This window comes from Melopsittacus undulatus, chromosome 5, assembly GCF_012275295.1.
Source record: "Melopsittacus undulatus isolate bMelUnd1 chromosome 5, bMelUnd1.mat.Z, whole genome shotgun sequence".
In the NCBI taxonomy this organism is placed as follows: Eukaryota; Metazoa; Chordata; class Aves; order Psittaciformes; family Psittaculidae; genus Melopsittacus; species Melopsittacus undulatus.
Window position 1 is genome coordinate 42,060,931 of NC_047531.1, and position 12,534 is coordinate 42,073,464.

At 44.2% G+C, this 12,534-nt stretch overlaps 1 protein-coding gene across 1 annotated transcript in view; it reads left to right on the top strand.

Annotated features, from left to right (window-relative positions):
* The first annotated feature begins 1,266 nt into the window (after nt 1-1,266).
* LOC101873419 (alpha-2-macroglobulin) overlaps nt 1,267-12,534 on the top strand; it is a 29,457-nt gene continuing 18,189 nt past the window's right edge. Inside the window, exons 1-11 of the mRNA XM_031049935.1 lie at nt 1,267-1,563; nt 3,101-3,284; nt 4,276-4,435; nt 5,096-5,148; nt 5,646-5,666; nt 6,040-6,208; nt 7,460-7,544; nt 8,309-8,432; nt 10,495-10,612; nt 10,858-10,967; nt 11,486-11,644. Coding sequence (XP_030905795.1) covers nt 1,478-1,563; nt 3,101-3,284; nt 4,276-4,435; nt 5,096-5,148; nt 5,646-5,666; nt 6,040-6,208; nt 7,460-7,544; nt 8,309-8,432; nt 10,495-10,612; nt 10,858-10,967; nt 11,486-11,644 — 1,269 coding nt within the window. The 5' untranslated portion in view covers nt 1,267-1,477. The remainder of the gene's footprint in view (nt 1,564-3,100; nt 3,285-4,275; nt 4,436-5,095; nt 5,149-5,645; nt 5,667-6,039; nt 6,209-7,459; nt 7,545-8,308; nt 8,433-10,494; nt 10,613-10,857; nt 10,968-11,485; nt 11,645-12,534) is intronic.

The window sequence follows — 12,534 nt, forward strand, 5'->3', positions numbered from 1 at the left end:
GTTCAAATATATTCAAATATTCAAATATAAAGTATCATCTTCAAAAGCACTTTGACCACCCCATGTACAAATCCTCTTCTCTGTGGATAAGGCAGATCTTCCTGGGTTAAATTTCTTTTGGGCAGGCAGAGCAACCTTTAAGCATAAAATGGAGAAGGTAAATTATGAGCCTGGGCTGCCTCTTGTACAGTCCCCAAGGACATGCACTATGATCCTCTGCTTTCCCATGCAGGTCACAGCAGGGCAGAATGAGGTCTGTGATGAAGGTTTGCTATCACTGTGCACTTGGATTTCTTAACTCCAGAATTCCTGAGCTCACCAGACCTCTGGTGAACACAGAATGGTAGTAGAAGAGGGGAAGGTACAGACAGATAATTATTTAATTCTGCATCCTTTTCAATCTGAAATTTATGTTTTACATCCTCTAACATCAACCTCTATTCTTTGGAGTTTAAGTAAGACAGGTATTCCACTGCCACTTGCAAGAATAATAATTACCAGAACTATTGATCCTTCTGCTGCAGACTAAGATAAAGACAGTGGTCAAAAAGAAATTTTCCCCTATGATACAGCATTGCCCATCATACTAGTGCGTTACGTGGATTTCCACATGATGAAACCGGTAAGGACTCCACCAAACAGCAATTCTTTGAATGAGATGTGCCAGTAATTTAGCCTGGAACAAGAGCCAGTACAAGGAAAGCAAGACACAGGCCACGTCTGTTCTGCTGCGTGAGGGCAGCTGTTGCTGTGGGGAACTGGTTAATGTGTTACATGCTGATAATGGGTTGAACTTTTGGCAGCTTCCATCATGTCACTGTCCCTGTTTCTGTCCGGGTGAAGGCCAGATTATCTTGGACAACTTGATTGTCCAGAAACTCCCTGGTACCCTTTTCCTGGCATTAGTGCTGGTGGGACCGGGAACAGAGAGCACAAGGGCGCAGGTTGGGTGGAGGGGGAAGGTTTTCAGTATTTGCATTCTGTTTTCACAACTTGCCTGGAAGTGGGGGTTAGGCACACCACTCTTGTTTCCCAAACCCTAGCTCAGCCTCCTACTCCCAGTTTGAAGAGCTCCTCCAGCAGCCTCCAGTGACCAGCTCCATACAGGGAGCCCTGCCAGAAATGGAGGCCTTCCCCTTATACTCTGCTTTTAGCCCTTCTTGCTTTTGGCTACGGCCTTTCCCCCTCTGCCGGCTGCCCTGCCCCAAACAAGAGACAGCTCCAGCTTGCTGAGCAGTTCCCCTCCCTCTCCCCCCAGCACCTGGCTGCCAGCCCAGACTCAAAGCTGCTGGTTCCAGCTCTTCCTTGTTGCTGCCTCTCCCCATTTCCGGATGGCCCCCAGCCCTTATCTCCTCCAGCCCCTGGGCTGTTTGCAGAGGAGAGTATAAAGGGGTTGACTCGGAGAGCAGAGAGGGGGTACAGGCAGCACTGGACCAGGCTGGGTGTCTGCTTGATTCACCACAGCCTGCTCTGCACCATGGGGAGAGACGGGTTGCTCATCAAATCAAGTGTCTTCCTCCTCTTCTTCTTCCTTCCTGGAGACGCCTCGCCTACCGCAGAGCCGTAAGCTACACATGTGCAGGGGGGGTCTCTGGGTTGTATTCCTCTGTCCGTTGCTTTGTCTCTTATCATCTTAATTTCCTTTACCCAGGAATAAAGACACCAGGGCTGCTAAAGTGTCTTCTGCAAACAGCAGCTCTACTGCTTCAGGGGTACCCAAAGCAGTCTGTGAAATTGAGATATCAGTAAAACTTTAGAAAAGAAAAAGGAAAAACTAAAGAGGAGAAGTTCTATTGGCTACCCGTTGCAGCTGCAGTGAGCTGATGAATTGACAGGATTCCAACAAAATTTTCAGAACAAAATTGGTTCTTTTGAGGAGACAGACTTCTTTGAAAAGTCATTGAAAGGTTTCATTTTGGGTTGAACTCCCCTACTCTCAGGCTGAATGCCCCGGAGATGGGAGTGATTTTTTGATCAGTAATAACAGATCTGGTCTGACCAGAAATGGCTTTATTTTTTAATTCACATTTTTCAGCTCAGCCAATGGAATGAAAATTCCCTTCTCATCCATGGTTATGTGGCACTGTAATACTGTGACTGTTAAAGTCTGTGAGGGTGTATTGTGCTGCATCCCTTCTTCACCCCTTTCTCCCTGTTTGCATGTGAAGGGAGTGTGTTGTGTGCATGCGTGTACGTGTATGGCAAGAGCAGCGCATGAGGGGATCCTGATTTCCCAGAAACTTTCTTCTCTGGCTTTTTGGCAATGTCTTTTTCTCCCAGAACAGCAAGGCTGCATCAAATGCAGGATGAGCATATGATGGATATAAAGACGTCAGAGCCTCCCCTACCACTAAAAGGAATGCCCTACCTTACTGCTGAGGTGTTGAGCTCTTCTCCCAGCTACTTGCTGACCAGGGACCATCAGAGGCCAGTCCTTGCCCACCCAAAAGGGAGCACTGTTGTCATTAGATGAATTGGGTTTGATTTCCAGATGCACTCTAGTCACTGGGATACTACCGTCAAGTTCCTCCGCTGAGAGGGAGTCTGTATAGGACTGAGCAGGGTTCCCCTGCTTGGGCTGAGATAGCGGGGCTTCCTTCCCTGGAAACCTGGAATATGCACTGCTTGTTTTGCTTAAGGTCTGGCACCACTCTGTGGCAGATCTGGGTCTCTGAGAGGAATGAGAGTAAATCTGCAGTTTGCAGTGTGTACTCAATAGTGTTTCTTCACTGGGTACTGCAAGTCATGTGGCTCCCGGATCTCACTGATGGTGTCTAGCAAAGGTGGCAGTTGACCTTTCCACACTGGCATTATTCATGGTCCCAGGTGGAAATGCTGCTGTTGTGCCAGAACCTGGAAAAGCACATCCCTTCCAGACATTTGCATTGAAGATTTCCTGTGGTATTTTACTTTTGACACTGGCCTTCTGCTTTTCCCTTCTTTACAGACATGCTGGAAATCTTGTTACGCTCCTAGAAAATGCACCTTACTCCCTGTACATTGAAGGCTGTAGTAATCAGATTGGTTTATTTGTTCTTTCTGTACATCTCTTTTTGCCTGTTCCTGGTTCTTCTGACCTGTCCTTCTCCTCTGTTCCTAGGCAGTATACAGTGTTACTGCCCTTTCTGATCCACACTAATTCTCCTGAGAAAGTCTGTGTTCAGCTGACCCACCTGAATGAGTCTGTGACGCTGAGTACCACACTCGAGTATCAAGGGGAAAACAGGAGCTTGATTGATGATGTGGTGTCAGAGAAGGATGTTTTCACCTGCATCCCTTTCTTTGTGAGTATCTCATCCTTGTTGGCTGGTCTCTTATGCCAAAGGTAAACTGTAAGGGCAAAGATCAGAGTAACACTGTGCAAGTATTCACTTCCCTCTTGTCCATGCTCATGTCCATTCTCAACACCCTCTCACTGCTGGCATCTCTGTAACATGCTCCCTGACTGGGAAATGCCAAATCATGGAAAGCCAGCCCTTCTATAGAACAGGAGGATAAGAGACCAGGAGAAAGAAGTGGTGAACAGCTTCTTCAAATGGCCCTCCACATCATCCGTAAACAACTGCAGATTATCACTTGAGTAACTTCAAACTGGGGTAAAACTTTTGGACCTCAGATATTTTTTTTCCTTGTGGATATGTACACTGAATTAAAGTAAGAACATGTTGCTGTGATTGCCTGTGTCTAAAAAAGAGAGGAAAGCAGGGAATTCATAGCTTAATATAACTGATAGCCCTAGGGACTCTAACAACTAAGACAACTAGGAAAGTTGGTCATCTGGCTCAGAACATAGATTACGTCTTTAGCCTGAAGGCTGAAGAGCTGGTCTGCAGGATACTGAACTTGCCACCTGTGTCAGATATAGGCTTAAGACTGAACTTTGTCAATTGAAGAGAGATGCAGAGAGATCTGGCATGTCTGGTTTGAAAAGGGAAATGTTCTGCAATGACTAGGGGCATTATCTGAAAGAGACTGGGGATTATTCCCTTGCCCCTGTGAATGTCAAAAGGAAAAGGGTAGAAGGGTTTTGGTGAGGGCAGTAAGAATTTCTTAATATCTGGCAGAAGATCTGGGATTTCTTTTGCTGCACAATCCTTTCACAGAAGTAGGAATGAGTAAGGATATGGGACAAGTAAAAATTGGTTTCTTGTTCCTTATGATTATAGTTCCCCTCACCTCTGTGCTGTGTCTATCAGGATTACATTAGATCTCTCATGAAGGCCAGTTTCAATCTTTAAAGGTGGTCTCTAACATAGTTGCCTTCTTTCTCTCCAGCTTCCAAAATCAAATAGCTGGTCATCAGTTGCATTTCTTACTGTAACGGTGAAGGGTGCAACACTGCAGTTCAGAAGCCGCAAATCAGTGTTGGTCAAGAATTATGAGAGCTTGGTCTTCATCCAGACAGACAAACCTGTCTACAAGCCTGGACAGACAGGTACCAGTGAAAGGCTTGATATTTGCATTTGGAACAAAAACTTGTGTTAAAACTATTGGATTGTGCTGGCCAAATGTCTACTGCTTTCAGTGGGGGTCAGAATGCCAACCTCTTTGCTAAGGCTTATATTTTTAATGCTTAGTGAGGAGAACTATATAAGCCATTTATTTCTTCTGGGCCACTGATCTCCTAAATTTGTCCTGGACAGAAATGAATGTCCTAAAAGAGGCACTGAGTTCTCTGTCCATACAGAGCCAACATAAACTTGCAGCCAAGTGCTAAAATAATTTGCTTGTGTTCATCCTTCCTAAAAAGTCAGTCTAGTTATAACTAAATTAGAAGACCTATGTGAATTCCAGTGTAAAAACGTGTCTTTGCAAAGTAGATAAAGGCAATTTAAATTTAACCTTGGTCCGAGTTAATGAAATTATAGTTCATGATCAGTAAGATGTTCACACTGCCTTGGATTTGCTCTTAACATCATCTTATTAATGTAATTTCTTACATGAGTAACTTTCTAGTATGTCTTAGCTTTCTAACAAATGGAATTTCTTCACAAGAGGACAACTCTGTTCTCTGTTGTACCATTTGTTTTTGCAACTGATGCTTTTTGGTTGGTGACTGCACTGTGGAACCTCACTGTCTGCCTTTCTCCATCAGTCCTGTTCAGAATTGTTTCTCTGGATAAAGACTTCCGTCCCTTGAACGAGATGGTAAGGATAATACTTCCCTTTCTCTAGTTATTTGGCATTAAGTCATCTATGCAGGGAAAGGGAGGAAAGAAGAGCTCTCAGTACACTAATTGTGTAATTCCTGGGTTACCTCGGATCTTAACAGGGTCTGTTCTTCAAATTCCTATGTAGAGCTGCCCTCACATTCTTGGAAATGTCTGGCAAACTGCTGATGAATGGTGCTGGTGTAAACACATCAGCAATGAGCAAGGCTGCCATTATTAGAGTGCACACCTGCTCTTACTAGCATTGTAGAGCATACAGAGTTAGTAATCTAAGTTTACTTTTCTGACAGAGACAGGGGATTGTCCCCACTCTTGATGTACCTCAAAATCATCTGTTACTCCATACCAGGAACATTTTTCCTTATCCCATTGGGTCATCAGCTTGTTCCTTGAAATATGGTCATAGCCCTGGTCATTTGACTGTGTTGCTTGCACTCTGTCTAAATATGCTGTTTCCTTTCTTCTGTTTTCTAGTTTCCACTGGTGTATATCGAGGTATGTACAAACATTCAATTCACATTTACATCTACTGCACTCAGACAGGCCAAAAATGGCTTGACCAATTGCTTCAGGATGATTCTTGTCTGGTTTATGTATTAAGCAGGTCCATTTCATTAATTTGAATGCACACAGCTTTAACTCTTATGGTGGCAAATATGTATTCTGGGCTCAGCTTACAGCCCTGAGCTCACCACACAACTTTGCTAGTGCCCCCCTCTTCTGCCATGCAGCCTCCTAAAACACTGGGGCTAGGCCTCCTCTCACGGCTTTGAATCATAGAATCATAGACTGGTTAGGGCTGGAAAGGACCTTCTGGTTGCAGACTTCCAGTGTTCTCACATTCTCCTTGTGATCGCATTCTCTGTAGGACCCAAAGCAAAACCGTCTGTACCAGTGGACGAAGACACAGTTAAACATGGGGTTAATTGAGCTGTTCTTCAGCCTCACCTCTGAACCTATTCAAGGGACCTACAGAGTGGTGGTGCAGAAGGCCTCTGGGAAGACAGTTCGGCATCCTTTCTCTGTGGAGGAGTATGGTAACTGTCATTTCAGTTTCAAGTTCCTATTCCTATCAGCTAGTCCCATGGGGCATGAAAGCTTAACTGAACAGGGTGGTAGATCTGACCAGGATGTCCAGCATAGCTGGAAAAATGTCTCTGTGTCCTCCCCCTCTCAAGCATCATTCCTTTCTGAGGAGTGAAGACCGAAGGACTTGAGTGACTTGTATCCACTCCTCATTAAGGCCCGAGCTATGCAGTGCAGCTCTTCTGACTGCTCACCTCAACAGAGCTCCCATCAGGAAGAGCAATGTGCTGTAAGCCATAAGCCTCACCTCCTTGCAGAGATGATTTAGGGCTACAGCCTTATGTCCAGCCAGTTACACCCCTGTCAAGTGTCATGCTGTAAGTCTGGGTTTCCGCTATCCAAGGCCCAAAGTCCTGACCTTTTGGTGTGGGCTGGGGCTGTCTGTAAATTCAGACTTGCTTTTTCTCCCCCATAAGCTAAGCCTGTAGCTCGAATGACGCCTTAGTGCCTTAACCTCTCTCTGGTGCTCTCACCCATGTACAGTTCCTTCTGCTTGGCTAGAAAATGGTGTCCTAATACACACCTGCAGACGGCTTCAACTAACACAGCTTCCCACCCCAGTAAGCAGGCTGCAGCTCCCCTTGTTATGTGGTCTGATATGATCTGGCTCATGCAGCTGACATGAGTCCTGGAAGATGAATCTGGAAGTCCTTTGACCTCTTTCAATTGCAAGGCTGTTCTGTGCCCTGAATGCCTCCTCGTTTTCCCAAAACAGTCACCATCTACTTCCCCTCCTGCAGCTGGGCTTAGATGTGATCTTGCCCTCTGCTAACTCACTGGGGAAGCTCTGGGGGTGTCTTGTTTCACAGATTAGTAAGATCTACATGCTTTGGAAATTCAGAGACCAGGCTGCAGTCCCAACTCTATATGTTTGTGGGAGACCTTTATTGACTTAATTCTCTTATTTTACTGTATCCAACTGCCTTGGGACTGATAATCCATGTGTTATCTAAGAAGCTGCTGTATTTTAATAGCTTGTGTAATAATCCTGTCTTCTTACCTGGCACAGTGGTTGGTTGAGTGCCTGTGGTTTTCACTGACTTCAGTGGGATGTGCAGGTGACAGAAACCTTTAAAATCTGACAATTTAGATGCAAAAAAAAGTTTCAGGTAATTTGTAAGACTAGCTTTTGAGCAGCCTTCATGTCTCATTCCTATATTACTCCCGACTACATAGGCTGTTTACCTTTGGTTCTGCTGCAGTGTTGCCAAAATTCGAAGTAACAGTGAAAATGCCCAAGGTGATCACCATTCTTGATGAGAAGCTGAAGGTGACAGTTTGTGGTCTGTAAGTGTCATTCTTTCAAGGCCTTCTTGGTTTCAGTTTTTATTTCAGCTGCTGCTGTAAGTCCATTTGGGAGACTGCGATATGGTACTTCATCATATTTCTCATTCATTTTGGGGTTGCAGGACCAAACAGGGTACATCTACCATTTGACAAAATGCAACAAGTATTGCCTGTGGCACTTAGTATGTAACATGTAGAAACATTGTTCTTCTAGTTTTCTGGGGAGGGTTTTTTAACATATTTTTTGAGTCAGAGAGAATGATGTTTTAACTGTGGCTTCGGTTTGTCATTGTTGAGAGAAACTGAAAGTGATGCAGCTGCCCTCATACCTTTGGGCCACCTCATTCAGTTTCACATAGCAGTGTTACACACATCCTGCAGGAAGACCCATGGCTTGGCCTGAAGACCCAGCTCACATACATACACAAACCATTTCATCAGAATGGGGCAGTGGGGTAGGTACTTGCAACGTATTCTCCAAGATAAGGGGTCCTCTCAACTAAATCAGCATTAAGGTAAATGAATTCTGAAGACTTATGTGTTATTCCCAGGGATGTAATCAGTGCACCTGCCTCTGTAGCCAAGCTTGGTCCTAAAATGATACCAGATCTCTTTCTGCTTTTTATTTCCTGTGATGACTCTGCTGTGCCCTGGTGGCAGCTCTAGGGAAATTCTGGCTACACTGAGGGTGAGCTAGTAATTTTTCTCCCTTCCTCTCCCATTCCTAATGGCTCTGGTTGTCTTTCAATCCTCTTTGCTGGTAGATACACATTTGGGAAGCCTGTTCCTGGCCTTGTGAACTTCCGCATCTGCCGGAAGTTTAAACACCCAGCCACCACCTGCTATGGTGAAGAGGCTAATGCAGTGTGCGATGAGTTCTCTGAACAGGTGAGTTGTAGTTACTCTGTTGGGTAGAGAAACAGGAGAAAGTATGGTTTATTTCATAAAATCATAGGATGGTTAGGGTTGGAAAGGACCTTAAGATCACCCAGTTCCAGCCCCCCTGCCAGGGGCAGGGATGCCTCATGCTAGACTATGTCATCCAAGGCTCTATGCAACCTGGCCTTGAACACTGCCAGGGATGGAGCATTCATCACTTCTCTGGGCAACCTGTGCCAGTGCCTCACCACCCTCACAGTAAAGAACTTCCTTATATCTAACCTGAACTTCCCTTGTTTAAGTTTGAGTCCATCACCCCTTGTCCTGTCACTACAGTCCCTGATGAAGAGTCCATCTCCAGCATCCTTGTAGGCCCCCTTGAGATACTGGAAGGCTGCTATGAGGTCTCCATGCAGCTTCTCTAGGCTGAACAGCCCCCATTTTCTCAATCTGTCTTTGTATGGGAGGTGCTCCAGTCCCTTGATCACCCTCTTGGTACTCCTTTGGACTTGTTTCATCAGCTCCATGTCCTTCTTATGTTGAGGACAGCAGAACTGCATATAGTATTCCAAGAGGGGTCTCATGAGGGCAGAGTAGAGGGGCAGGATCACCTCCTTCCACCTGGTGGTCACACTGGCTATTTAGCATGCCTTGTAGCCATGTACAGTCTTGCTCTAATATGTACAATCATAGTGTGAAAAAGGGAGAGAATCCATGTATTTTAAGGAAGCTTGAAGAAGGAGAGAAGATTGGGTGCAAGATGAAATGTGAAGGTAGAAATAGGGGTAAGATCAGTGTAGTAAGATGTGTGTAAAGGCAAGAAGCTTATAGAGAAATAAGAGATAGAAGGAGAAAAAAAGATCAGATGAAATGTAGATTATAAAGGAGAAGTGAGATAGAAAAAGTGTGAGTGATAAGAACAGAGTTGGGTTTGTCTTACAGTAGAGACTCTGGGATCAGAATTGGTCTTAGGAGCAGAAGAGAAGCAGAAATCAGGGGAAAGGTGATGCAATTTTAGAGGAGGAAAGGAGTATAGCTTTAGCAGCAGTGGTTAATACAGACAGAAAAAAAAGTCACTTTCTTCATTCTTCAGACTGACAAGTCTACAAGAGCAAACCTGAATGGTGTTTGGAACATGGCCAGGTGGAACAGTACAAGTTCAGTTGACAGAAGCTAGGGTAACAGCAATTGTGGAAATATGTCAGGACAAGAAAGCAAGCAGAAGACATTCCTGTGGTCTTTGGTGTCTGTTACTGTATGGTCCCCACAGCTGTCTCTGCCACTGCTGTTGTTATCCATGTTAAAAGAAAATATGAATGCTCCGGTGCATACCTCTCTTCACAGAATCCCAGAATCCCAAGGGTTGGAAGGGACCTCGAAAGCTCATCTAGTCCAACCCCCCTGCAAGAGCAGGGTAACCTAGAGTACATCACACAGGAACTTGTCCAGACGGGCCTTGAATATCTCCAACGTAGGAGACTCCACAACCTCCCTGGGCAACCTGTTCCAGTGTTCTGTCACTCTCACAGTAAAGAAGTTCTTCCTGATGTTAACGTGGAACCTCCTATGCTCCAGACATGTCGTCCTTTTTCTGTGGAGACCTCCCCTGTGCATGAAAATGCTGAGAGGGAGGTGGCAAGCTTTGGAAATATTTTACTACTTGTCATCTTCTTTCTACACATGCACGGGCTTTGGTTTATGTATCACTCACACAGCTTGTGCGTTTTCAGTAGCAGCTATATTCTAATGTGCCCGATGCCTTGCAAATATTTCCTGTCTGGTAGACACATGAGTAGTTCCTTATGCTTCTGTATCAAGTGTTTGCAATTTCAAACTTCAGATGCATACACAAAAATCTTTGAGGCTGCAAATTCTTTCCTCTAATGTTTTTGAAAGTACTTTAAAATGCTTCTTGCCACATTATGTGGTTTTCCAGTTCTGATAACAGAAGGAATGATCTGTGAGGTTATTTGGCTCCACTTCCATTTCATAGCAACACAGTCGCAGATTCATTAAGTTGGATGAACATTATATAAATGAGACTATAAATGTCTTGCTTGTATTTCTCCAGAAGACAGACAACTATGGCTGCATTTCTGAAATGGTAAAGACCAAGTTATTCCAGCTCAAGAGAAATGGATATGAGAATAAGCTCCATGTGGAGGCTAAGATTAAAGAGGAGGAGACAGGTATGAATCATCTAAATCAAAGAGCTGTGTGGTAAGCCCAGAAGATACCAGCAGAGGGGACTGCCAAGATGGAGTGAGGGAGAAAAGCAGACTCTTGCTTTTCTGGAATCCTGATGTATTCCTACCTGGAGGTCAGGAAGATCAGTATAATTGGTGGTCCAGCAAAGGAGCCAGGACCGTTAATTCTGGTCAGGCAGAGGCAAATTAATTCTTATATGTTGTTTTTGGGTTTTTTTTTCCTGCAGGAGTGGAGTTGACTGGAACAAGTTTTTCTGAGATCACAACCACCATTACTAAAATTATCTTTGAGAATTCAGACACCCACTACCAACCTGGAATCCCCTTCTTTGGGCAGGTAGGAAAACCATGAGGATGGAATGCCGTGAGTGCCAAAAAATCATGCTACTGAACCTCCTGGATAGTTACACATGCCCACTCTGCAAAGATGCTGGACCTCAGTGCTGCTGTGCCCTGTGAGCCTCCTCTCCTTTGCAGGCTTTCAAAGTGGGGAGCAGCAGCTGAGAGCACAGACCTTATTGTGCTTACCCCTCTGTCCTCCTACTTCCACTTTCCAGTCAAGTAAAGGTCTGCTTTTCCAGTCACTTGTTTAATAGGAACCCTAAGGGTGTGAGTCCATGTCAGTCTCTACATCCACTCCTCTGACCTGGAGGTGGAGATAAGAACGGGCTAAAGAAGTAAAATTCAGTAAGTGTGCAGCTGTCTCTCAAAAAAAAATGGGTGATACACATGTAAAGCACAGTGGAGGATTCCTTGTCTCACATGAGCTCAATATCCTTAGCTTGGTGGTCTATCAGTCTGCTCAGGTGACAGGCATTCCTCTCCTTCTATACTGTACTGTTTTTGCTCTTCCAGGTGAAACTAGTGGATGGGTCTGGTGCTCCAGTTGCCAATGAGCTTGTGAGGATTTATGTACAAGGAGTTGGGGAAGGCAACTACACAACAGATGAAGAAGGCAGGGCACAGTTTACTCTGAACACATCCAAGTTAAACTCTGATTCTGTTGGAATTAGGGTAAGTCCTGCAGGCACAGGAGGTGGTGAAGGGAGGAAGGGGAGTTTCTACTTCAATGCAAAAGCACTTAGCTTTTTGTTTGTGCCAACCATGACACCAGTGTGGTGGAAATAGTTGTACAACAAACCATGTCAACTTGCGCTTAGCTTGTAAGTATTTGACTTATGCTTGGCAATAGTAATATAGGATTACAAGTAATCATAATAATCCATTCTGCTCCAAGGGATCACCAGCCCTACCTAGACAAATCTGTTTTAAGGGTGTGTCTAACTTGCACAGTGGAGTGCTTTGCTGTCTTTTCATTTAAATTATTTCCCAAGTATCTCACTTCAATATCCTTTATGATCAGTTAAGGCAATCTGCATCTCTCCGGGTTTAATTTAGCATTCAGAGTTTCTAAGCGGTCCTCATTTTAATTTTTCCTTTTTTTTGTATTTTTTTTTCTCTTTTATTTCTTTTTTTTTCCCTTTCATAAAGAGAAAAGGAGTATGAACTATTCACAGAAATTCTCTCCCTGGTGTAGAATTAGTTTGTTCATCTGAGAAAAAGAAGTGCTGCTGAGCATCCTTCTTTTTAGTGGTAAATGCAGTATGTGTGTAAAATGCACATTTTGTAATATCTCACCCTGGAATAGGGCAGATTGTCTAGAATTATGTTGTCTCTTCTCTCTAGAATACTCTTGTCATAGGTTAGAAACATTAAAAAATATCCAGAAGTTACCACCAGGTACTTAAAGTTTTCAAGACTTTGCAGGGTAAAGAAAAGGCAAGAATTCCCAGGTATAGTGAGAAAGAAAGGAAATAAAAGCATATAAGGCACACAAAATGCTGAAGTAGAACCCTTCTATATAAGAATTATCTTCCTCTTGCTTTAATTTTTAAGAAAATGCT